Source organism: Palaemon carinicauda, chromosome 4, assembly GCF_036898095.1.
Source record: "Palaemon carinicauda isolate YSFRI2023 chromosome 4, ASM3689809v2, whole genome shotgun sequence".
Classification (NCBI taxonomy): domain Eukaryota; kingdom Metazoa; phylum Arthropoda; class Malacostraca; order Decapoda; family Palaemonidae; genus Palaemon; species Palaemon carinicauda.
Genome location: NC_090728.1, coordinates 170717223 through 170745044, shown reverse-complemented (window position 1 = coordinate 170745044; position 27822 = coordinate 170717223). Strand labels below are relative to the sequence as shown.

The following is a 27822-nucleotide window of genomic DNA, read 5'->3' as shown; positions in this document are numbered from 1 at the left end:
CTAGGGTTGCATCTTAGCTATAAATAATAATAATAATAATAATAATAATAATAATAATAATAATAATGGTTGATACAGATCTTGTATCGAGGTTACAAATACCCATTTCAGTCATGGCAAAAAGCACTTGATGAAAATGTTTTGTGACACATCGACAACAAATGCAGCAGTTTCTATTCCACAGCAGGACAAAGCTCTCATAAATGTCAATTCATAGCTGGGATTTGGCCAATTTTCATCACTACGCTGGCCAATGTAGATTGGTGTTGGTGGGAGATTTTTGTCTGATAGCTCACAAAATACCAACTTAGTTTGGGTGGCCCTAACTAGTAGAGTTTTGCTTACCATAGCGATATGCAAACTCACCACGTTAAGGTATCCTCACTCAGAATGGGTTGTGAAACATAGTTTTGATAAACATGGTTCATCAGTCACAATAGTCGATCTTTAGTATTATATACTTTAGATGTTTCGAGATTTCATTACTCTTTGTCTTACTCATCTAATTACAATATAAATACATAAAACGTTTGGTTACAGTAAAAAGATATTCCAACTGGAATGTTTTCGGAGATCAAAATAGAAAAAAAAACTCTTTTGAATATATTGTATATCCAAAAGTAGTTTGGGAATTTTCTATTGCCTATGGCTACATTAATTAAAGTGACCGAAAGTTGGGGTACAATGGCCAAAGAACTTAATTTATTACGTCAAAGAAAGAAGCAGACTTTTCCACTGCAGATTCCAATTATTTGATTCGTCAACAAATCTCGTAACATCAGTCATAACAACAACAAAAAGAATGAAAAAAAGAGAATCACATAGCTTATATTTGGAAATCTTTTCACAAGTCAATATAACCACAAGCACTCTGGGAGGAGTATCTATATCAAGTAATTATTAACTGAAACAAAACGGAATTATAATTGTCTTTTCATGATTACATTGGTCTTGATTTCATTGTGTACATTTCCAGAAACTTAAATGTATGGCAATGTCAGCAAAGGAAGATAGAACAGAAGATATAACATTTGTCTTACTAGGGAATTTCTGAACGTTACCTGAACTCCTCGTGCTTTTAAAGGTTTAAAGGCCGCTCATGAATGGCAGAGGCAGGGGACAGTGACATTGCCCTCTCCACCCAAGCTAGGACCAGCGAGGACCAGGCAATGGCAGCTGATGGCTCAGCAGATAGACCTATAGGCTCCTGAGCTCACAAGGGTGGTGAGGTTGCAGCGACCAAAGAAACAAACGAATTTGAGCGGAACTTGAACCCCAGTCTGGCGTTTCACCAGTCAGGGACGTTACCACATCGGCCACCACAACCCAACTTATCCAAGCAGTGTCCCTAGCACGCATTTCCTTAAGTAATCAATAACAACATCGTCATTTATATATACGTATATTTATACGCACACACACATACATATACATATATATGTGTCTATATATACATATATATACAGTATATATATATACACTAGTGTACGCGACCGATCAAAAATGATAGTTAAATACTTAGATAGATATGCACATGCAACCCCCTCTTACATGACAACTCTCTCTCCCCTACCCGAGGGATGGGGACAGCTGGGAGTGACAGGACACACACACACACACACATACATATATATATACATATATATATATATATATATGTGTATATATATATATATATGTATGTATATGTATATATATATATATATATATATATAGAGAGAGAGAGAGAGAGAGAGAGAGAGAGAGAGAGAGAGAGAGAGAGAGAGAGAGAGAGAGAGAGAGATACTTGCTCTTTATTATATAGGGGGGATATGTGTGTGCGTGTAGAAGCATACTCCCTCAACTATAGTTTTACCAATATAATCAAGGAAGCAAACTCATGGCTGTCATGAATGAATTTCCAGTATTCTTTAGAAATTCAATGGAGAAACATAAATATGTTCATAAAAAAACCCTAAAGCTCAAAATTTTTCTTTGGAATTCTTAGAACTTAGTCTCCACTTTCTCGAATTCTTTTGAAATGTTCTCTTTGAGAAAACTAAATATGAGAGTTGTACTTAGACATAACAATATAATCATCCTTTCCAGGTGAAGAATTGTCCTAGAACTTATGATATAAATTCTAATATCCTATATTCAAAATCTAACTTGTCTTATTTAAGCTGAATAATTAAAATTCAAACTTGCAGCGAACATTTTTTACAGTATGTTGAACAGGCTGACATAAGTCTGTCTTTATAGTTTATATATGAAAGGTCTATCTTAATGTTGTTACTGATCTTGAAATATTTTATATTAATTGTTCATTACTTCTCTTGCAATTTATTTATTTCCTTATTTCCTCTCCTCGCTAGGCTAGTAATAATAATAATAATAATAATAATAATAATAATAATAATAATAATAATAATAATAATAATAATCATCTACGCCTATTGACGCAAAGGGCCTCGGTCACATTTCGCCAGTCGTCTCTATCTTGAGCTTTTAAATCAATACTTCTTCATTCGTCGTCTATTTCACGCTTCATAGTCCTCAACCATGTAGGCCTAGGTCTTCCACCCTTCTAGTGTCTTGTAGAGCCCAGCTGAAAGTTTGGTGAACTTATCTGACTTGGGGAGTGCAAAGAGCATACCCAAACCATCTCCATCTATCACCATGATCTCATCCACATATAGCAATCGAGTAATCTCTATTATAGTTTCGTTTCTAATCCTGTCCTGCCATTTAACTCCCAATATCCTTCTGAGGGCTTTGTTCTCAAATCTACAAAATCTATTGGGTATTGCTTCATTATACCCCGACTTATGCCCATACAGTAACACCAATCTCACTAAACTAATATATAACCTGAATTTTTATAAGTAATTTCAGGCGATTTGATTTCCCAATTTTACTTAACCGCCATTGTCTGATCTGATTTTTTCAATCTTTCATTAAACTCCAATTCTAGAGATCCTGTATCAGAGATCATAGTTCCTAAATATTTGAATAATTCCACCTCATTAATCCTTTCTCCTTCCAATGATATTTCATCTTCCGTTGCATATTCCGTTTCATCATCTCTGTCTTTCTTCTATTAATCTTAAACCCAAGCTCATGCGATATTTCATGCATTCTGGTAAGCAAGCCTTGCAAGTCCAGTCGTGTTCTGCTAATAAGGACATCGTCATCACAGCGTACTCTAGGTCAGCTAATTTCCTGTTACCTGTGACGGGCCGAGAGAAGGTTGTGACTCAAAGGCAGGATGAAAGCTACTGAGAGTTTATTATAGAAGAACACTCTCCTTTATATACAAAAGCTCAAGGCAACAAGAATTTTCATGTTTAAAATTAACACCGTTACCGATGAGGAAAAACAGACATGTTTATTCAGGTTCTTTTTAGTGCGAGGGAAGAGCGAAGATACAAGCAATATATACACAAAATGAAGTATGTACGATCGTGTGACACACGGTTGGTACATACCAATCCAGTGCAATCCTTCTCCACCATCCCTAACTGTTCTATGCATTACAACAACATAGGTGACATTACATCTCCTTGGAGTACTCCCATGTTCACTGGAAATTCATTCGATAGGACTTCACTGACATTAACTTTGCACTTGCTATGCTCATGAACAGACTTAATGAAACTTACATGTTTAAGAGGAACTCCACAATAACGCAGAACTCTCCACAAAATTGGCCGGTGCACATTATCAAAGGCTTTTTCCATAGTTCACAGATGCCATCAAAGATGGATTTCTATATTCTACACAATACCGTACCACTTAAAATGAAACTTTGGTCAGTACAACTTCTACCTTTTCTAAATCCTACTTGTTATCTCTCTACTTTTCATCAATCTTTCCCTCTAGTCTCTTTAGAATGAACATACTATATATTTTCATGAAAACAGACGTAAGTTAGATGCCTCTGTAATTATTGTAATCAGTCAGATCTCCTGGGTTAGAGGTTCAGCAAGCATATTCTGAGAAATGAGGTCAAGATCATTCAGATCCATACACCATTAATTGTAAAACTTTTCTACTTACAAGAGCATCTCTTAATCTAAGATAATACAACCGTAGAAGCAGTCTAACAAAGTCAAGGAATACCTTTATCAAGACATAGCAGCCATAGAAAAGGCCGATAAACATACACAAGGTGGTACTAGTAATTTCAAATGAGATAGTTTCCTTATTATTTCCTTGACAACTGCAAGGAACACGATTAAGGGACTATTCAGTGACGAAATTCTTAAACAAACACAGGTACCATATATCTTTTCAGGTGTATCAGGTGCTCTTGTCACTACTTGATAATGAACTCGCTGCTGGAAACTGTTGTCGACAACCTTCTCTGGCTCTACAATGACCTAAGTCAGCCACCACTTTTTATGACACACGTTACCTGCTATAACTGTCTAACATTGACTGTAACCGAGAAAGAGTTAGTTACATGGCATCTTGTCCTGCTCACGTTAGTGTAATTACACCTTAACCTGTGCCCCACCAGTGGCCGTGGCAGGTCACCAGGTGTGGATTGGTGCAGTAGATCCTGGATTCTGGGCTGGTGCTACGTCAGAGCAATTCCACGTTTAGCGTATCACTCAATTTCCAGGTCATTCAGTGAACTGTTGCCATGTCTGTTGCAACTTTCATAACTTATGTTGCCTACATCTTTTATTGGCCGAATCAGTAGTTGCTGCAAATATTTAATACAGTAATTGGATAAAAAGTCACTGTTGGGTTATGGAGTGACAGCAACGAGGCCTGTTCTACAGCCTCATTGATTATCGCAATACCCTATGATCTCTGAAAGTTGTATGATGTCCAATAAGGAGCTAAAGCAGTCTTCTAGCAACCATCCCCAACTCTAACCCGTAGTTCCTGGTAAATCTGAATCTGTCGTCGCAGTAAATGTCATTAGTTGCCATCCAGTAATCCTGACCCGTGGACATAAAAGACCTGAGCAAACAGCATCCCAGGTCAGACCTGAACAAACAGAATCCCAGGTTAGTTGTGATGTGCCCACCCTTTGTTGTGTGTTCCTTGTTGCAAGATGAAATTCCCTCTTTGTGAACAACTTTCATTTCCAGCTTGTCTATCTATTAATTTGTGTCGTATTTTCCAACCTTTTCATTAATTGTCATGCTTTAACTATTTACCGTTTGTGTTTCTGTGTTTCATTTACTTTTTAATTGTTGATAACAATTATTAAGCTCTATTCTCCATGTTATTTCATGTAGATTTTGCATACTAAAGTAAATTAATGTTGTGCTTTTCTCTTCACAGAATCTGAAAATTTTGAAATACGAGAATATTCTACTTTGAAGAAAGGCAGATTTGTTATTAGTCTATAAAAAAAGAAATTAAGCCTTATTTATCTATTTATAGGAGTGGTCGTATTTTAAATATACTAGTTGAATTATATTGATTGTTGCCAGATCCTTGTCTGCGAGAAGTAACTTCTTGAACTAAGTATCTGAAAGTGTCTGTAATTTTGAATAAACTTGATATTATTCTAGTGGGGCTTAAATAAAAGAGAAATGGGTAAGTTATGCTTTGATGAAATTAAGTAAGTTATCTCTGGCTGAGCCTATGAAGCGCGAAGTAGGAGATGGTGAATGGAGAAGTATTGAATTGAAAGCTCAAGATAGAGACGACTGGCGAAATCTAGCTGAGGTTCTTTGCGTCAATAGGCGTAGGAGGAGATGATGATGATGATGAGCCTCCATTAAAGGTTTCCACTGAAGCTTCTATGGCTGGCTTCTTTACACAAGAGGACAGTTTCCCGTGACACAGTGAGCCATTCAGTGTGACTTGTGCGAAAGCATACTAGAGTCTAGAAAACCCCACAAACCTTTTGATAGGATGATATCCAATCGGTGGTGATGCCTTCATAGGTACTTATGATTTTGATGCATTACACATTTTGCCTCATAAGACTTAATCCCTCTAATTGGGCAATCCTTAAGCCTATATCTCCTCAAGGATTATGTCAAAGGAGGCTATTTTGTCCCTGGCAATCCCAGGTCAAGGTAGTATGAGCTGCCTACAATAGTTTAACAAAAGCACCATGACGTCGTTCCTTCAATGCTAGCAGCTGTAAAATGGGCTTTAATATCTTCCAAATATCCTAACGAACAAAATAGAAAAAAAAATATCTCTTTTATTGATTTGCATATCGAACTGCCTGTGGTGAAGAGAAGGCAGGTGTTACCAGTTTGGAAAATACTTCAGTTCTATATAAAAGCAGATAAAGCGGCAAAAGGTAAATTACATTTACATCGAAGATCAAGAGGGAAAAGTGAAAATTATATATATATATATATATATATATATATATATATATATATATATATATATATATATATAATAAAACCTCATTTTGCTTTCAATTTAGAAGGGATGCTTGTGAACACCTCATACGTTTTACGATAGCCTACAAAAAATAAATGAGAACTAATATGAATATTTCAGAGCAAGAAGTTGTTGTATTATTCCTTTGACTTGTGCAAATGGACTTATTACCCTAAAATTTACCCAATGTAGTAGAAAAGAAAAAAATCTAATCAGTGCCACGAATGCGCTTACCTGTTTGCCTCAAGTATGCTTTCATTGAAAACTATCTTAAGTCAGTACCGATGACATTGAAACAATTTATATGCGCAATAAATATGAATGCCGTAACTGATTAGTAAACAAAAGCATTGCACTTAAGCTCTCGAATAAGTTTATAAATAATGCCATCCTTCTAATCATTTTATATTTTGCTTTTGATTAATCAGAGTATTCCGAGAATATGATGACGTATCATGAGAAGGGTTCTGCTGCAGTGGGTTTCATACGAATATCTAAAGCTTATACAGATGGTTATAATAAGACACATAGAGTATTATACTTTGTAAAAATTCAGCTGGAAAAAGCATTGTGCACTACTTATATATACAACTTAATTTTATAATTCCAATATTTAATTGAAATAACTACCAGAAATGATAATATACAACTAAAAAGTGTTTTATTTTAGTAATGTTTCTGATACCATTGTAATGACGATCTCTTCAGTCCAGTATTGCCAGATATGGAGATTTATCCCTAAATTTGGGGATTTTGGGTGTCTGATGGGGATATTCAGTATAAATTTCCATGAACAAACAGAGATGAGTAAACCTTTATTTTGTTGCAATTAGTTTACTTACACTTACATGAAGTATAGTTAGTTATTTCTATATTAATAAAGCCTACATGAAGAAAATATATTTGTGGAAATGGGGATTTTTGTTTTTTTGGGGGGATTTTTAGACTAATTCACTTGGCAACACTGCTTCAGTCCCTCTATGATCCTCCAGTCAGTCCAATGTTTTGTTTACCTCTGTTATAGTTCTGTGACTGATGACGGCCAGTTTCACATCATGATAGCATCTTTTTGGGCGTATTCATTCTAGCAGCCATGGACGTAGAAGGTAATTATTGGAAGAAATATAAATAGCACGTGCTACTATTTATGACGTAGTCTAAGGTATGGTAGCCAATGACAGGACTGAATTAGCAAATTTAGCTTAGGGTTGGTTTGCTTAGAGGAGCCTATCTAAGGCAGTTCAATACAGTATATCTGTCCGTACGTTCTTGTCCGGGACATAAATCTTATATTTCCACACAGGTTATCTTGTCTTATACATCTCATAATCATTGTCGTTGTTTCAAACCACCATCGTATCGTCATTGTTTCAAACCACTATCGTATTTCGTCATTGTCGTTGTTTCAACCACTATCTTAGTTCGCCATTGTCGTTGTTTCAAACCTCTATCGTATTTCCTCATTGTCGTTGTTTCAAACCGTTATCGTATTTCCTCAAAACCCCACATACTGTATAACAATAGTGGGCGACCCATATATAAAACTATCGAATTTGCATTGAACAAATCACCTAAAATGATTTTATTACGCCATTCCAAAATCGTAGCTGTGCTTAAATCACACCTTGACTATTTGGGAAAATGATACTTTTAATTTCTAGCCAAATTCTTGGATCATATATCTTTCCAGCTGGTGATCTTGTATTTTATCCATTTCTGACCTTGAATATTGGGGCAAATTGCTTGTTTTTAAGTTTTCCTACCATCATATAAAACTTATATATGGGAACTTAGGTGGAAAATAAGGGTTTTTGGCTGTGGGGAAACTAAACCAAACATTAGTGATTTGCACCAGTAGTAATGGGTAGAAATTTGTTAAAAACACTAGATAACCAGTTTCGAAAATATATGGTTCATGTCCTTAGCATAATTAGATTATCTTAGTTACAGTAGCTATAAATGGAGCTGTTGTAGTTTGTTGGGACGGACTGAGGGGTAAAATTTAAAAGTTATGCCTGAAAAACCATACATCAAAAGGGAAATGAATGCAAGAACACCACCTAACCTATCCTAGGAGACCTATTGTTACCTACTTACCAATGGGGGGGGGGGGGTTGCCACGCCCCTATTTGACCCCTCTTAAATTGTCATGTCCTTAGCCTACCCTAAGGCTAAGTCTCAACTGTGTATTTGCTTTCCAACCAGCTTCACTCCTGGCAAAGTAACTCCAAGATGAATCAGGTTTCGTAAAACTAGCTGTGTATTTGCTTTCCAACCAGCTTCACTCCTGGCAAAGTAACTCTTAAGATAAATCAGGTTTCGTAAAACTAGCTTCGTATAGTCTTTCAGACCAAGGTAAACATCAACTTCCCGATAAATAAAATTTATTTGACAAGTAATAAGAAAGTTTACGGCTGTCCCAATGAACTACATTAATGCCTTATAATATACATGACATCATTCAAGTGGTCGTTGCTTCGCTGTTGCCCACTTTGCTCATCTAAACTAACGTTATCTCCTTGCTCATTTGTTCTTGCAATTGGTACATGGATGTGGTGTGCAAGCCAACTGTGGATCATTATATCTGAAAATTTTTCTTTATAGTGAATGGAGAGAGTTTTGATTATAAATTACCAAAATAGGTGAAATTAAACTAAATTTCAAAAGAGATTGATCTCCCCTTTGAGCGATGCCTTCGGGTGGGGAGGGGTATCGTAAAATACGAGGACACCTTTTCGGGACTTATGTATAGTTACTTGGATGCTTGTAATTGCTTAAAAAAAAGCCGTCTGATGATTACGGCGTACTGTAAACAGAACGGCTGCCAGAAGCAATTGCAAATAATGTATGCGCAGTAACCTGGTATCAGTCTCCCAAAAGTAAACATGGGACTTGGACAATGAAATGGTGTTCACATAATAGTCTATTGATACATACTTATTATGTATCAGGCCCCCTTACTCATACAGAGAAAAAGGCCATTTAGGCAGCACTCGTCCATTTCTTATAGAGAATGCGTTTTTCATCAATTAAAGTATCATATTTGTTCCGTAACTGACATACAAACCACGCTATTTAATAGGGGTTATTACTTTCGGCGTAGCTGAAATGACGAGCCATTAGAATTTTAACGTGGGTTTACTACCCCACCGCTAGTTAGCGGGGGTAGGGAGGGTAGCTTGCTACCCCCCTCTCACACACACCTGTGCTTGAGCTCACTTTACTCTCAGCTCGGGTGGTAGTCGGACGTGTCCGCTCTCACCCTCGCCTCTCTGACAGCCATTAATGCCTTTTTACTTTCTCTTTTACAGGTGTGTTTGTGAAGTTGGCCTCTGCTATCATGCGCAAGTATCCTGGATTACCCGACCACCCTTGTGGTACGTTTATGTTGGCGGTCGAGACGGACCCTCACACCCTTTGTCCTTATTGTAGAGGCCAACGGTGTGATAGAACTAATAAGTGTGGTGAGTGTAGGGAGTGGTCTACCTCCCAGTGGGAGAGGTTTTCCCGGCGACGGAAGAAGAAGTCCAGGTGTGATATTTCTCCTTCGAAGGTTTCTTTGAAAGGAGAAAATCCTAAGGTCTCTTCTTCTGTTACCCAAACCTCCTCCGAAGCTCCCGCTCGATCGGTTTCTTCCGGGAGACCGTCGAGTGGTACCGTAGACCATAGTTCTGTTTCCCGACCTTGGGGTTCGGGAGAGGGCGTTGCCTCCCATAGTGAGGCGGCTCCTCCTCCTCCCCCGGGGAGGAATTAAATATTAATGTAAACACTAATAATTTATTGCTGCTTTGGTCTTCCTTGGGGCGCGAGGGTTCGCCCTCCAAGGAAGCCTTGTTTGACATGATCCAGTTGGGTGCCGCTGTCAAGCAATCGCCGACTTTGGCAGAGGTTGATCCTCTGTCTATCGTCGACGTTGTGGTGGCAGAGGCTTCCGATGCGGTATCTTCGACGTCTGCAACTGCTCAACCTGCTGTAGCTGAAGGCTTAGTTTCTCCCTCTGCTCAACCTTTGAGGGAGGAACTAAGTCCAACAGTCTCTCCTGCCGGTGATTCTTCCCCCTCGGGGGAGTTCACTCACAGAGACTCCTCTTCGGAGGACTGCTGACGGTCAGCGCGCTGACCCTACGGCCCCCAGAGGGTGCATACGGCATAAAGCTCGCCTTCCTCTTCGCCGGATAGGCCTTCCTTCACCTCACAGGGGTGTGAGGAGGTGCCTCTTTGGTTCGTCATCGCCGCAGTCCGCCACAGAGGAGCCTCGTCATCGATCTCCGACTGTTCCTGCTACAACCTTGGACCTCTCTGCGGATCGTTCGCGATCCCCTTCGGTGGAAGGTCGTCCTTACAAGGGACACGCCGACCTTCCACCCGTCAGACCTGCCGTCGCCGTTCCTGGCTGCTGATGCGCTGTGGGCGCCTACCCATCCTGTTTTTGTGAAACAGACAACGGTTCCTTCTGGGCAACAAGGGCGTATGCGCAATTTTGCGCAAACGTCTCTTACGCGCCAACGGTCACCCGCCGTCGATCTTCACCTGCGCGCGGTCCCTCGCCAGCACGCATTCGCGCGCAGTCATCCATACGTGCCCACGCTCATCTCCCCGGCCTGATGTGCTAACATGCGCGCCCGCGCAAGAGATGTCTCTCCTGCGCGTGCGCGCCCAACTGTATCATCGCCCGCACGGGCTCTTCATCCTGATGCTGCGTGCCCGCACGCGAACATTCACCCTCGCGCGCGCAAACGCGCAAACTATCTTCTGCGCACCCTCTGGGGTCTCCGGCGCGCGCTCCTACGCGCCATCGCCCGCCCACACCCTCGCGTGCGCCATCAGTCTTACCCGCGCAACCCCGGGTATTCCCCATCGCGCGATCGCCAATACCCTCCTACGCGCGAGGCTGCAGGACAACGCGCGGCAAGGTCGCCATCGCCACATCCCCCCCCAAGTGCAGAACAGCGCGCTCGCTGGCAGGGGGGAAGGTTCCAGAAAGGTCCAGGGACATTTCTTCTTCGTCTTCTTCTTTTCAGGCGAACCCCCCTTTGGTAACTCCTCCCAGGGATCGGTCGATCCCTTTCCCTCCAGAGGGAGTGTCTGACAGCGCAGCCGTCAGCCAGCAGCCTTGATTTGGGGCACTGATCAGAGCGGTCGTGCAGGCGTTTAAGCGGTTCTCTCTGACCTGGGCCACAAATCCTTGGCAGCTTCTACTCTCCTGAAGAGGAAAAGAGGAGTTTCAGACGTGGTAACTTCTCCGAGGGGAAAGCTGACTCCTCGTAAGTCTTTGAGGTAGGCCTCCTCACCCCCCCAAACTTTTTCTCCCTCCCCTTTGGACGAAGACTTCCCGTCCTCAGGGGAGTCAGGTGAGGTGAGGTGTTCCCCCATCGCACCAATGAGGGAAACCCCACCTCGGGCTGGAAAGTCTTCTCGGGTAGGGGGGGAGAAGAGCCTACCCCCGTCGTTGTTGGAGTCTTGCGTCCCTCCCAGGAGGGAGTCGAAGGACTCCAAGACAGTATCAAAGTCTTCTTTAAGACTTAGACCGGAGCCACCCAGTCATTTTTTTGCACAAAGTTAGCTTGAGATGTACCTTTTGAAATGTGATAGAGACCCATTTGATATCTTTCCAATATGGCCGCTTTTTTCAAGATGGCCGCCAAAAATCGGGAAAATGCTGCTATTTGAAGCATTTTCATCGTATAGTCACAATTTTGGAGTCTAAACCAATATTTTCCATGATGTTCTAAACATGAAAAGCAAATGTAGGCACATAAGACAAATATCTAAGGAGCAAATGGCCTTTTTGTTACAGAAATTGCCTACAAAAATATTAAAGCGGCTGTAATCATATTTTTTCTGTAATTTAACGCAAAGTAAAGAATGTATTTGAAAGTCAAACATAAGTACAGCGTTTTATTAACTCAATATGAAGTTTTTATTAACTTAATCCCAAAATAGGTCTTATCTTTGTAACCATCAATTGCTAGTGCAGTACTGAAATTACTAATTAAAGTACACAGTCTAATCACACACAGGCAACAATCCCCCTAGCCGTACATGCTAGTTGTGCTTTCACACACTTGCATCTTCCTCTGCAGCCTTTGACACATCCACATTTCAGGAATTCCATACAGGAAACTGATGCTTGAGGCAGATCTGATCAATAGTGTTCCCATGCATTCCCAGGTCCTTTCATCCAACCCCATTCAACAGGTGAAGGTAACACGGGATTGGGGAGAAGTGACTGGCCCCAAACATGACCCGCTTGATAAGATGGTCTTATGACATGCTGGCAGAGAGCAGCAGAAGTTGGTGGATGAGATCAATAGACCTGCCCTTCTTGGTGAAGAGATCTTTTCTTGCTTCATAAGCTGATGTGGCAGATGTCATAAAGCAGAACAACAAATCGCTCAAGGTTTGCCATGTGCTGGTCAATTCTCTCCAGTGTTGGTACATTCCCAAGGTCTGCAAACACCTCAGTTACACTTTCACATATTTGCCACGTCTCCCAAGAAGTTTTTTTCCCTTCACCAGCAAAGGAGGATGTGTTGTCACGCTCGCTGAAGGCATGAAACATAGGCAGAGCTCGACACTTTGGACCTAGAGAACCAGCTATGGTGTGTACAGGGATATATTTGAAGTTGTCCCCAACCCCAAAGCTGATCCACAGTTCACTTGCATGAATTGGAAGACACAATGCTATAGCTAACACTACTACATCAGTGTCCACAGTTCTGATCATGATCCTCTCACAACCATGTTGAACAGCATCCTTTGCATGGAGAGGAAGCCTTGTGTCTGCTTCCTCATGGGAGCACGGAGATATTTGATCAATACTGTCCCTCTGGGGGTTGCAAAGGACCTATTCTCCTTTTGTGGACATAATTTGCTTGCCCTCTGGACAGCTGACAGTAGTACATTGTTCCGCTAGAAAACTGAAGAGCTCGGCTTTGTTTGCATCACACCGCAAGAAAGCCTTCCAGTTGCCAGGAACAGGAGTGTTAGCCTTTACTTTTCTGCGGTCCCCCTCTCCTCTGAGACTCCTAGCAGTCACCTTCAGACTGTCTTGGAAGTACTGATCAAAAATAATATCAACTCTTCTTGCTGTCTCCAGTTGACGCTTTACATGTGGTACAAATACCTGGTCAGCATACTCTTGAAATGTTCTTGATGCACCTGGGTTGAGCATATTAACAATGGCAGCCCCATCTACTGTAGAAGAACTGCATCAGTATCAGGCTTGTCCTTGATTTTGGTACTATGCTGTGTAAGGAATGGGAGAAGATCAGCTTTGGTCCCATGTTGAAGTAATCCACCCTGTGACAATGATGGTGGATTGGACTGATTCTCATGGCGGAAAAACTCATCAATATCCCCATCTCTCACTTGGCAAGACACATACAGTTTAGAGAAAAGAGAACAGTCTTGTTTCAATGATGCAATTTGTTGCTTCCCCTTTGACACTTTGCGGGTAGGCTGGCTGCTGAAAAGAGGAAATTTGTTCCTTTTGATAGGGTCTGTCAGACTTTTGGTTCTGTCTTCTAGCTGTTCCTTCACAAAATCACTATATTGCTCTTTTCCCACCCTTTTGATATGCATTACGGTTTCTATAACTTCTTTGTCTACAACAACCTGGGTGCCTAATACAAGAAGATCAGATGAATCTTCCATGAATGGATTTCCCATGTCTTCTAATGTATCACACAAGGATTTGACTTGGTTTCTGCATGTTGTCTGTACCCCCCGTTGAGCTTCATGGTGTCTTTGGTCTGAATGCTTTTCCGCCTGTCCCTGGAGTCCTTCCACAACAGTTTTAAACTCATTCACAACTCTTGACACTTCTGGCCCAGCCACCATCCATCTTTGGAGATGTGTACTGTTTCCAGTTAGGCCCAAAGCACCACCATCTCCTTTAATCTGTTTGTTGTTCTGTTCGTGAGCTTGGTCTAATGGGATGCCGGAAAATGAGTGTTGTGTTTTGTGAACAACAAACTTTCCCTCTGTAAATTCATCAGCAACCTCTGGATGCATCAAATCTAGGGAATCCATATCTCTAATATGCAATGCAACCCAACGAGCATAATTTGGGTGGTCAAGTGCAAAGAACCATGGGGCCAGCTTGTGAGTGCAGCCTTGTACAGATTGAAGTTGCCTTGTCGCAGTGATTGGAAGAAATCCATCAAAGCTAGTTCTAGGTCAAGTTTGATGGACCAGAAGTTAAACATAGGGACTGCATTTTCCATTTTCACTCTGCATTGCTCAAAGCTTAGAGGATCTGTGGTGTGGTCTTCTGTTTGGTGATGCTTGTAGGCTCTATCCATGAGAATGTACAAGCTCCCTGCGGTCACCTGATGGACATGCCTCGTTCTCATTATATGTGCAGCCTTCAGGAAGGAATCTGCAGTACCTTGTGAGGCTATCTCTGCCTGCACAAGGGTGTTGATTCATCCAGTTCCTTCCAGCCAGTCTCCAAAAACTTTGAGAAAGGCCAGCTCAATGTGTAAGCCACCAAACATCACTACAACTTGGTTCTCACCGAGAATATTGGGGTATTACCATTGGAGTTGTTTGGCAATAGCATACAGTGGCTGATCACAGGCAACTACAGGGATCTGAACAGGATTCAGAAAATCTACTGCATTCTTCACAACTTTCATAGTATGGGCAATCATGGCACTTGACTTAGCCTCCTCATAGAACAGTGGGAGCAATGAGCTGATGTCGGAAGGAGCAGGCTGTTCTGTGTGGACCTGATCAGCATGGTATGCAGCCCAGGATGTCTTTAGGTCTGTTGATGACTCTGCTTTAATCTCTTCTTTCACATGTTTCAACCACCAGCAAAATGATTGTATAACAAACAAAATGATTGTCACTGTTGAATTGTAAGAATTGAGACAGATAACAACAACATTTAGAGCAATTTTTCAGTATGTTTGACTTATTTCAGAATTTAAATGGGCATTTGCTGGTAAAATATTGTTCTCCTGTACTTATTTTTATTCTCATTGTTTAGAACATCCTTGAAAACATAGGTAAAGACTCCAAAATTGTAACTATACGATGAAAATCATTCGAATAGCAACATTTTCCTGAATTTTGGCGGCCATCTTGAAAAAAGCGGCCATATTGGAAAGATATCAAATGGGTCTCTATCACATTTCAAAAGGTACATCAAAAGCTAACTTTGTGCAAAATTTGGTGCTTTTAACCGAATGTGAACGATTCCCCCATATTTTTACCGAAAACGGCTGGACTACAAGAAGAGCTTTTGGGGACAGGAGACTTCGCTGCTAGTCCTTCAGGAGGAGAGCTGCAGGAGTTAGAACATGCGTTCTGGCAGGTTCTGACCCTTATGAGGACTCTCAATGGGTTTTCTGACCCAGAGATTCCTCCTTGTGAGGGCAAAGACACGGTCTTGGACCGAGTGTTTGGGACTCAAAAACCCTCGAAGGCCAGTGCGGCTTTGCCCTGGTCTCAAGGGGTTAAGAGTGCCAGGGACAAGATCGAAGTCCAGCTCTCCGAGCTTGTCTCCTCCAGCCGAACCAGCGGCGGCAACAAGCTCCTCCAACTTCCTCGTGTACAGCAGAGGAGGTACTTCGAGATTGTAGAGGAGCCTTGTTTAGCTCTTCCCCTTCACCATTCATTGGAAGAGCTTACCAGGGGAGTCCCTCTAGAAACTCTCCAACCGGCAGGTCTCATTCTCGGCGACTGAGATCCTTAGCCAGGAGAAGGTGGCGAAATGTGCCATGCAGGCCACTTCGTAGCTGGATATCTGGCTAGGGACCTTAGGTATCCTGATACGTTCGGAGGATTTATTCAAAGAACGTACCAGGAAGGCTATGGAGACCTTTTTACTCTCAGGCACTCGCACGATCGAGTTTCTTGCGCACCAAGTCTCGAACTTGTGGGCTAACACCATCTTGAAACGTCGAGATGCGGTGTTTGAGAGGTTCCATCAAAAGGTCCCTAACACCGAGATCAGCAGGCTCAGACATTCTTCCATGATGGGAACGAACCTGTTTGAGCCTAGGGACGTGGAGCATGCCGCTGAGAGGTGGAGGAAGTCCCACGAAGACTCCCTCCTACATAGGGCTCTGACATCTAAGCCCTATAAATCTCCAGCACCCCAGCAGCCACGCCCTACCAAGACTACGAAACCGGCAGCGGCAGCGAAGACGGTGGTTTCCAAGCCCTTTCCTGTCAAGGACAGGAAAAGTAAGAAGTCCTCCAGGGGAGGGAAAAATCTTAGAGGGAGCAGCCGAGGCCGCAATCGCTAGGATTGGCAGTCCCCCTGCATGTCCACCAGTTGGGGGATGCCTACAAAGTTGCACAGACAGGTGGCAGCAACTTGGGGCCGATTCCTGGACGATTTCCGTAATCAGTCAGGGATATCGCGTCCCGTTCACAACATCTCTACCTCCCCTGACGACGAATCCAGTGTCATTGAGCTCCCTTGCCATGGGATCAGCAAGGGGGCAGGCCCTTCGGGCAGAAGTCCAGACCATGTTGAAGAAGGGCGCTCTCCAAGAGGTCCTCGACGGGTCCCCAGGCTTCTTCAGTCGACTCTTTCTTGTAAAGAAGGCGTCTGGAGGCTGGAGACCAGTCATCGACCTCTCGGCTCTGAACAAGTTTGTCAAACAAACTCCGTTCAGCATGGAGACCGCAGACACGGTCAGACTCGCAGTGAGACCGCAAGACTTCATGTGTACACTGGATCTGAAGGACGCGTACTTCCAGATCCCAGTCCATCCGTCTTCGAGGAAGTACTCAACATTCAGCCTAGACAACAAGGAGTACCAGTTCAAGGTGCTGTGTTTTGGTCTCTCCACAGCACCACAGGTTTTCACCAGAGTGTTCACCCTAATATCATCGTGGGCACACAGGATCGGCATCCGTCTCCTCCGTTATCTGGACGACTGGCTGATCCTAGCAGACTCGGAGTCATCCCTTCTTCAACACCGAGACAAACTTCTGGGACTTTGCCAGGATCTGGGGATCATGATAAACCTCGAGAAGTCCTCTCTGCTTCCCACTCAAAGACTGGTATACCTAGGCATGATTATAGACACCAATCTCCACAAAGCCTTCCCATCAGACGACAGGATAGCAAGGCTGAGGAAGGTCGCAAGCCCTTTTCTCAGACGAGAAGAGTTTCCAGCCCAATCGTGGTTACGTCTCCTCGGTCACCTCTCATCTTTGGCTCGTCTAGTTCCCAATGGTCGCCTCAGGATGAGATCCCTCCAGTGGCGACTCAAGTCCTGGTGGAATCAAAGTTACGATTCCCCGGACGTCATGATCCCTATGGGACCTGCGGAACGGACAGACCTCCAGTGGTGGGTGACAGATGAGAACCTACGAAGAGGAGTTGATCTTCTCGTCCTCCCCCCGGATTTGATGCTGTTTTCGGACGCCTCAAAGAAGGGGTGGGGGCCCCACGTTCTACACCACAGGACCTCAGGCCTGTGGTCAGAATTGGAAAAGTGCCTCCATATAAATCTTCTAAAGATGAAGGCCATTTTCTTGTCCCTTCAACAGTTCCAACAATACCTGGTGGGTGGTGGTGATGAGCGACAACACCACAGTAGTGGCTTACATCAACATGCAAGGAGGTACCTTTTCGAAGCAGCTATCCCATCTTGCAGTAGAGATACTGAGATGGACCGAAGTCCACTCGATTCCGCTATCGGCACGTTTAATTCTAGGCAAGAGGAATGTGCTCGCCGACAATCTGAGCAGAGCGTCTCAGATAGTGAGTACCGAGTGGTCTTTGGATCATCTAGTAGCCAACAAAGTCCTGACTTTGTGGGGTTCCCCAACTGTGGATCTGTTCGCGACAGCCTTGAATTTCAAGCTCCTGCTATACTGTTCCCCAGTCCCAGACCCCAAGGCGCTCTGGCAAGATGCCATCCAACAACGGTGGGACAACATCGACGTGTATGCCTTTCCCCCGTTCTGTCTGATAAGGAGGGTGCTCAACAAGACCAGAATATCGGTCAATCTTTCAATGACCCTCATAGCTCCGCTATGGCATCACACGGAATGGTTTCCGGACCTTCTGCAACTCCTAACGGAACTTCCGAGAGAACTCCCTCCGCGACATGATTTACTCAGACAACCACGTGCCAACATCTTCCACAAAGCCGTAGCTTCGCTACGACTTCACGCCTGGAGACTATCCAGTATCTCCTCGCTGAGAGAGGATTTTCGCAACAAGTTGCGATCAGGATGTCTGGACATCTGCGAAAATCATCCGCATCTGTCTACCAGGCAAAGTGGAAAGTCTTTTGTGGTTGGTGTCGTGGAAGGGGTATCGCTCCACTCGATGCCACTATTCCAGCAAAAGCGGAGTTCCTCGTGTATTTGCGGGAAGAAATGCGCCTTTCAGTCTCGGCGGTGAAAGGCTATCGCTCAGCCTTAAGTCTAGCCTTCAGGCTCAAAGGAGTAGACATTTCTTCCTCGCTGGAACTTTCCCTACTCATACAAAGTTATGAACTTACCTGCCCTCAGTCGAAAGTGAGACCTCCTCCATGGAACGTGGTTCGAGTTTTCAGGTCTCTTAAGAGACCTCCCTATGAACCATTACGCCAGGCTTCAGATCGCCACCTAACTTGGAAGACGGTGTTCCTACTAGCTTTGGCTTCGGCCATGCGAGTCAGTGAACTTCATGGTCTCTCGTATGACATCGACCATTCAAGGGGATGTGGGGAGGTAACGTTCAAATTCGTCCCTGAGTTTATTGCTAAGACTCAGAATCCGGGGGTGACGGACCCTTGGTTCGACTCCTTCCTGATTTCGAGTCTCTGTTCTGTAACAGATGACTCAGACCATCTCCTACTGTGCCCAGTAAGGAGCTTGAGGCTGTATCTCAAAAGAACGGCTGCAGTCCGTCCTCAGGTGCAAGCATTGTTCGTTAGCACTGGGAGGACTAAGAGGAGGGTCACCAAGAACACCATCTCGGCATGAATTCGTAGGGTGATCCATCTGTCCCTGAATCCAGACCCTCCGTCACGTCGCCCTTGAGCACATGATGTCAGGGGCGTAGCTACGTCCCTGGCCTTCAAGAAGAATTTCTTAATGACGCAGGTTCTTCAGGCTGGGGTTTGGAAGCGTCAGACGACCTTCACAGCCCACTACCTGCAAGACGTGACCCACAGGAGGCTCGATACGTTCTCTATCGGCCCTGTGGTGGCTGCACAACAGCTGGTTTAAAACCTCAGGCTCCTTATTGGACAAGAAGCAGAAGGTTGAGGGCATTGTTACCCGGTCTTAGTCTGCATGAATGAAAAGGTTTGTCTGGCCCTTATTCTTTTCTTCATCTTCCCCTCTCTTGGGGAAAGCAGCATCCTGGGTTCTCTGCACAGCTGACTTCAAACCACTGCAGGTAAACCATGTTTGTTCCGACACAGAGACTTACCTCGAAACACTTTCTTAGGAGATTACTGGTAACTCCTCTCCGACGACCAGAGTTTTACGTAGTTTCCCCTACTTCCATGTTCTATACTGTCCTGAATAACGGGAGATAACATGACCTGGGGGGAATGCCCGATGAAGGTCGCGCATCTTTGAGAAGGAATCGCCAGTAAGTTTTCTGGTCGGTTCGTGAGCACACATGCTTCACAACGCTCCTCATACTCCGTGCGATTCCCTTTGTGTTTGGTTCCACGTGCTTCCCACGTGATCGGGATCTCTTAGTGTGTGTTTAGTGCCTTACCTACGTGCTTTTGATTTCGCTCCCTTGTGCTTTCCTAGTGTTTTAGTGCTTTCCCTTTTTGGCTTGCTTGTGTCTACGGCCCTTTGTGTTGCGTTATGGAACACGTTCGCCGTTGTCCTGGGCCTAGAGCCGGTAGATCGTGCGGGGCTTTTCTGTCCAAGCCCGATATTGACCCGCATACGTTGTGTACCTCGTGTAGGGGTAAAGCTAGTTCGCTGTCGGACAAGTGTTCCGAATGTGCCGATTGGCCCGAGATCCAGTGGATAAAATTCCGTACCAAAAGGAAGAAGGCATCGAAGAAGTCCCCTAGGAAGACTAGCGTTTCTTCCCCTGCGACTTCAGCAGGAGAAGGGTCAGGTAGGGTACAGCCGTCTTCCCCTACCCAAAGTAAGGGGCGAGGTAAGTCCAGGGAGAACAGGCAGATGGCTCTGCTTTCCCAAGAGAGGGAATTTGTGGGCGGTCCTTCGTCGGCCAAGGCAGTTCAGGCGCCCGTGAGTGAGTGTAGTGGGGGTCCGGGGGACGTGGCTCTCTCTCATAGGGGCCACGTCTCGTCGGGGGACCCCATGTGGTCTAATAGTGTCCCTTTTTCTTCGTCAGGTTCCTGGGTGGAAGTTCCAGGGGCATCAGCGACGGAGGGCGGCGTCGGCAGAGAGGAGTCCCCGCAAGAGGATCCATTGGCTTGGGGCGTACCGAGGACTCCGATGAGGTCCCCACTGGACATGGAGGAAGGCCTAGGCGAGGCCTTCCCCGGTTTGGCGGGCCCGTCGGGATGGTTGCCACCGAAGACTTCGCTACAGGAGAGTCTCCCCATTCCTTCTACGTCAGGGGTACGGCGTAGCCCCAAGAAAACGCAGTCACGTGCTAGGTCCCGATACGGGGGTAAGTCTTACTCGTCAGGACGTGACTCTTCGGATTCGTCAAGCAGTGAACGGAGGAGACGACAGAGGAGGAAACGAGATCGGTCGGTGCGGAGGAACTCCCCTTCGCGGTCTCCCACAAGATCTCGGGATAGGGTGAGTCCCAGTTCCCCTCCACCCAAAAGCAGGAGACCAGCCTCCCCGGTAGGGACGTGGAAACGAGATCGGTCTGTGCGGAGGAACTCCCCTTCGCGGTCTCCCACAGGATCTCGGGACAGGATGAGTCCCCTTTCCCCTACACCCAAAAGCAGGAGACCAGTCTCTCCGAAAGGGACGTGGGTGTTCGTCCCAGGAAACAACTTTAAAGACTTTTCCAGGTCTATTAGTTTGACACCTGAGCGGGCAGGAGACTGTCCTCCTAGAAGGGCCTCCACGTGCCGCGCCAGGGAATCACCAGATGAGCGGAGGGCTACATCTTGCAGGCCTAAGACCCGTCCTGGAGACGCTTATTCCGCCCAGCGGAGGGGGCCGTCGTCTAGGCCGGGCAGCCTCGACAGGTCCCCCCATCGAGAACCCAGAAGTGGACGGACACCTCCGTCGAACTATCTCACGGAGGACACCGTTTCGCCGAAAAAGGCCTCGAAGAGGAGAGAGACGGCGAACGTCGAAGGTAAAGGGAACCGTGGACCCCGCCATCACGGCGGAGACCGAGATCACGATTCGCCCCATCGGTCGGAAGGAGGGGAGGGCGAGTCGTCGGTGACGGAGGACTCCGCGTACAGGAGAGTCCTTGCCTTAATTAGGGGTTATAACAACCTTATAGAACCCGCCACTCAAGAGGAAGAACCCTGGACTTCAGGCCTGAACAAGTTCATAGCCGTCCCCTCCCAGAAAAAGTCCTCTCTCTCCCTTCCCGAGGCCAGTAACGTGGGGATTGGAAGGACCGAGGAAACCCTAGACATCCTGTGCCAGGGCATCTCCGACGGGAGGTCATCGGCAGGATCTACCTTCTTCTCCCCTTCCGAGTCGGCAATGATGGAGGAGATGTCTAAGGACTTGGTTAATGTGGCCTCCTGGCTGGATTGGTGGGCCACCACCCTAGTAGGCACCCAGATTCCTACAGACTCCATGGAGCCTGCAAAACGGGAGGCTCTGAATGAGTTGCTGGGGTCAGGTAGCCGCGCCCTTAAATTCCTGACCTTTCAGTCTTTGGCTCTCCGCAAACTGGATTCTCCGGAGAAGAGACGCCCTAGTCAAGAACCTTCCCATTAAGATTCCCGACAGGGAAGCGAAAGCCTTGAAGACCTGCTCCGTCTGGGGGGAGCAGCTTATTCCTACGAAGAAGGCGGAAGAGGTCGTGGAGAAGTTGGCCAAAAAGAGGGAGCTACCTGCTCTGAAGCCACAGACGGCCAGTGACAGAAGCACCCATGGCCGCGCGTGCCGCACCAACTCAAGGAAGGAGGGAACCCTCGTCAGGACAGTGGCCTTCCTCTGTGGTTCCCCCCCGAAGAAGATCATCCTCTAACCCCCCAACGTATAGGTCTTCTTTCTACTCCTCCAGGAGGGGGCGAGCAGGCCGTTCCTCCCGTAGGAGATAAGATGGGAGGCCCCCCTCCCCTGCCCAAGCCTCAGGTAGGGGGATGCCTCAGACTCACTTGGCAAGCATGGAAGCTCCACGGAGCAGATCCGTGGACAGTAACAGTACTAAAAGAGGGCTACAGGATCCCCTTCATGGAAGAGACACCCCTTCTGGTTCCAGCAACACAGGCGGACTGGTTGGTGCCCAAGGACCTGGCGAAGAGGGCAGCGTTGGACGGAGAAGTCACGACGTTGCTGCAGAAGGGAGCCTTAGAAACAGTGACATTCCCGGGTCCGGGGTTCTACAGCCGCCTGTTCCTAGTGGAAAAAGCGACAGGAGGGTGGAGACCTGTAATAGACCTGTCAGCCCTCAACAGGTTTCTCAGGAAAGTAACCTTCAAAATGGACACTCCAAGAACGGTCATGGCATCCTTGAGAGAGGGCGACTTTATGATTTCTATAGACCTCAAGGACGCCTACTTCCAAGTGCCCATTCATCCATCGAGCAGGAAGTTTCTCCGGGTCAAGTGGGGTGCCCAGGTGTTACAATTCAAGGCCCTGTGCTTCGGTCTTTCAACAGCCCCCCAGGTATTCACGAGGGTCTTTACGACGGTCTCCATATGGGCCCACGAACGGGGCATTCGACTCATCAGATACCTGGACGACTGGTTACTCCTTTCATCCTCAAAGGAAGACTTGAAACAACAGGGCGAAGATCTTCTTCAATTGTGCAAGACCCTGGGCATCGTGGTCAACTTGGAGAAATCGCAGCTAACCCCATCCAATAGGATGACGTACCTGGGAATGGTCCTGGATTCATTACAGGTCAAGGCATTCCCAGCCACGGAAAGGCTGGACAACCTGGATCGAGTGCTCCGGCCCTTCATTCTGGGTCGCCCCAGAAGAGCGAAGGATTGGCAAAGGTTGGTAGGACACCTGGTGTCCCTAGAGAAGCTGGTACCTCACGGGAGACAGAACCTAAGGGTGGTTCAATGGAACTTAAAAGGACACTGGAACCAGAAAAGTTCCCCGGACATTGTGGTGCCACTCCTTCAGGAGTCCAGGAAAGCCTTGGAATGGTGGCAGGATCAGTCGAACACCCTAAGGGTGATGCCACTGTCCTCCCAACCTCCGGAGGTCCTTCTCTTCACGGACGCATCGAAGGACGGGTGGGGAGCCCATCTCTGGGAAAAGACAGCAAAGGGGGCGTGGTCAGAGGGGGAGAAGTCCCTACTCATAAATATCCTGGAAATGAGAGCGGTCCAAGAAGCCTGCAACCACTTCGAGGAGGACATGAGAAGGCATTCGGTGGCCCTAATGTCAGACAATGCAACGGTGGTGGCTTACGTGAAGAACGAGGGGGGACTGAGATCAAAGGAGTTGTGCGAACTAGCCCTTCAAATCCTAAAATGGGCAGAACAGAAGGACGTCATCCTGACGGCAAGGTTCATTCCGGGGAAGAACAACGTCCTAGCAGACGGCCTCAGCAGGGTAGGGCAAGTGGTAGCGACAGAATGGTCCCTACACCCACAAGTGGCAAGCTACATTATACAGATGTGGGGATCCCCGGTAATGGATCTGTTTGCAACAAGGTTGAACGCTCAACTCCCCGTATTTTGTTCTCCCGTCCCAGATCCGGAGGCGGCAATGGAAGACGCCTTTCAGCACAAGTGGGACGGTCTGGACGTGTACGCCTTCCCCCCCTTCTCCCTGATAAGACAGGTCCTCAACAGAGTAAGGGCAACAACCAACCTAAGGATGACTTTGGTAGCGCCTTGGTGGCCGGAGAGAGAATGGTTCGCGGACCTAAGGAACCTCACCGTTCTACCTCCTTGGCCTCTACCCGACAGGTCAGACCTATTAAAACAGCCACACTTTCAGCGGTTTCACAGAAACCCGCAAGCCCTTCGTCTTCACGCCTGGAGATTATCCAGCGGCTCCTGAAGAAGCAAGGGTACTCCGGCAAGACAGCCAGGAGGATGTCGCTGTACCTGAGGAAATCATCCACAGCCGTCTACCAGTCTAAGTGGGCGGTATTCGTTAACTGGTGCAGGGACAAGAAGAGAGAGCCCTTGGAAGCGTCAGTGCCCGTGATAGCCGACTTCATGGTTCATCTCAGGGACAAGTTAGCCATGTCAGTCCCAGCGATCAAGGGAGTTCGGGCGGCCCTGGGTCAAGTCTTTCTTCTCAAGGGCATAGATCTCGGCTCCTCCAGGCATATCTCCATGCTTATCAGAGCGTTCGAACAATCATGCCCCCCTTTGGGACTTAGCGCGAGTCCTAGATATGTTACGGAAACCACCATTCGAGCCCTTAAAGGACATTGATGACAAGAATCCCACGCTCAAGGCGGTCTTCTTGCTAGCATTAGCCTCAGCTAAGAGGGTGGGCGAGCTACACGGACTGTCATTCTAGGTGGAACACTCTAGGGGATGGAAGGAGGTAACCTTTAAGTTTGTCACATCCTTCGTCGCCAAGACTCAGAACCCCTCGGTGTGGGATCCGAGGTTTGAGAGCTTTTCTATTCCGGCAATCCCGAATAAAGGAAACCCGGAGGACCTAAAATTATGCCCGGTCAGGATTATTAGGAAATACCTTAAGAGAACGGCAAACCTCCACCCGTCTATCAAGAATCTCTTCGTCTCATGGGGAAAAACAAAGAAAAACCTATCCAAAAATACGATTTCGTTCTGGCTCAGGAAAGTGATCACGCAAGCCTACTTAAAACAAGGTCTTCCTACACCAGGGAAACCCAGGGCTCATGATGTTCGGGGCATTAGCACCTCTCTAACGTTCGAAAAGAACATGCCAGTAGCGCAGGTTCTTCGAACGGGAACTTGGTCCAACCTGTCGACCTTCACTGCACATTATCTCAAGGACTGTACGAGAAAGTCCCTAGACGGGTTTTCTATCGGGCCGGTCATCTCAGCCCTTCATTCGGTTTGACGGCTCAAGCCCCAGGCTCAATCGCGAAACATAAAGTATCTAGACACAAGGAGCCGAGTTCTATTTTCCCCCCTTTTCTAACTTTCTCGTACCATCAGTCATCATCAAGAAATATCGCTCATTACACAAGACGGAAATTCGCCATATCAAGCACAACGAAGATATTGCAGAAGGGTAAGTGTTATATCACACTTAATGAGTCTCTTATGTAGTTTTCCCTACTGTCCATCGGGGTCAGGGGTTAAGGGCACTCCCTCCTCCTAAGGTGTAAGTCTCCTAAGAAAGTGTTTCGAGGTAAGTCTCTGTGTCGGAACAAATCACAAATTTTAAGTAATTTGTATTTTTCCTAACAATACTTACCGAGAAACACTTTCGAGTTATGGCCCCCCCAACCGTCCCCGCAGTGCCCCACTGACCTCGTGGTATTGTTCCTTACATAAAACTTACTGGCGATTCCTTCTCAAAGACGCGCGACCTTCATCGGGCATTGCCCCCAGGTCATGTTATCTCCCGTTATTCAGGACAGTATAAAACATGGAAGTAGGGGAAACTACGTAAAACTCTGGTCGTCGGAGAGGAGTTACCAGTAATCTCCTAAGAAAGTGTTTCTCGGTAAGTATTGTTAGGAAAAATACAAATTACTTAAAATTTGTGATTTCCTTGTGTTCCTAGTATTAAACTAATACTGTCACGTCCCCATACCCTGACGAGGTGGTATTGGGAGAGTCCTAGCCGAAAGCGTCCATCTAAAGGACTACAGGTCAACTTCCTAGGACGAGTCACACTTTATTAGACCTTCACACACAGCTTGCGTAGGCCGCAGTCCTTGCGTAGCAAGGTTCTAGCGAGGGACTCCTTATTGTTGAGTGCTGACACACTCAAATAATGAGCCCCCAGGCAAAGCCAAAAGCCAGTACTGGCTGGGACGTTCCACCCTTCCTAATGGGTGAGTCACCCCTATTAAATTGCGTGGTTTGTATGTCAGTTACGGAACAAATGACAAATTCGTAGATAATTTGTATTTTTCCTAACTATACAAACCTTAGCTATTTATCAAACTTGCCTGCCAGCCCTATCCCCCTTGAAGTCCTACCTCCAAGCAAAGTGAGCTCAAGCACAGGTGTGTGAGGGGGTGGGGTTGTAGCAAGGTACCCTCCCCTACCCCTCGCTAACTAGCGGTAGGTTAGTAAACCCTCGTCATTTCAGCTACGCCGAAAGTAATACCCCTATTAAATAGCTAAGGTTTCTATAGTTAGGAAAAATACTGTATCTATGAATTTGTAATTTTACATTATAACTTATACAATTCTTTGATTGTAGCATCTTCCAAATCATATGATCTTGTGAAAAGTAATGTCTTTAGTTTCTTCTTAAATTCAATTGCTCCCTTTAGGTCCTTCATTTCAGTTGGCAGTTTATTATAATGCCTAGGCGCACAGTAGCTACAAGCCCTTTGTTCCGTAACTGAAATACAAACCACGCTATTTACATGGGGGTAATTACTTCGGCGTAGCTGAATGACGAGCCATAAGAATTTTAATGAGGGTTTACTACCCCACCGCTAGTTAGTGGGGGGGGGGAGAGCTAGCTAAACCCCCCCCCACACACACACCGATGATTGCTTCACTTTACTTTTGGCTTGAGCGGAGAACAGACCTGTGTGCTCTTTCCCTTGCTTTGACTTCCATATTTAATCTGTTTTTGCTTTTTCTTTTCCATTGTGTTTGAAGTTGGCCTCTACTGACTATGCGTACATGCCCTGGACTTCCCGACCGCCCTTGTGGGACTTTTATGTCGGCGGTCGACACCGATCCCCACACCTTGTGTCTTCATTGTAGGGGCCAACGTTGTGATAGCGGTAATGTATGTATTGAATGTAGGGAGTGGTCTACCTCCCAGTGGGAGAGGTTTGCCCGGCGCTGGAAGAAAAAGTCTACAAGGGATCTTTCTTCTTCAGAGGCTTCTTTGAAGAGAGAAAATTCCAAGACTACTTCTTCCGTAGCCCTTTCCTCCTCCGAAGCTCCCCCTTGAGCGGTCTCTTATGAGAGGCCGGCGAATGGTAGTGGAGACCGTACTGCTGTTGACTGATCCCGGGGTGCGTGAGAGGTAGTTGCCTCCCATAGCGAGGCGGCTGCCCCTCCTCCCCCGGAGGAGGATATGAACATTGATTTATCTGTGAATAATCATGATTTGTTGCAGCTTTGGGCTTCCTTGGGGCTGCAGGGTTCGCCCTCCAGGGAAGCCCTGTTTGACATGATCAAACTTGGTGCAGCTGTCAAACAATCGCCAACTACAGCAGGGATAGATCCTCTGTCTGTTGTTGACGTTGTTGTGACGGAGGCATCTCGTGGGTCTAGTCAAACCCCCGTTCCTGTTGCTGAGGAGGCTGAAGGCTTAG

General features: G+C 45.9%; 1 protein-coding gene across 2 annotated transcripts in view; it reads left to right on the top strand.

Annotated features, from left to right (window-relative positions):
* The first annotated feature begins 7295 nt into the window (after positions 1-7295).
* LOC137640185 (ubiquitin carboxyl-terminal hydrolase MINDY-1-like) overlaps positions 7296-27822 on the top strand; it is a 114688-nt gene continuing 94161 nt past the window's right edge. For both annotated transcript variants that reach the window (XM_068372713.1, XM_068372712.1), the window contains exon 1: positions 7296-7454. In XM_068372713.1, coding sequence (XP_068228814.1) covers positions 7442-7454 — 13 coding nt within the window. In that variant the 5' untranslated portion in view covers positions 7296-7441. The remainder of the gene's footprint in view (positions 7455-27822) is intronic.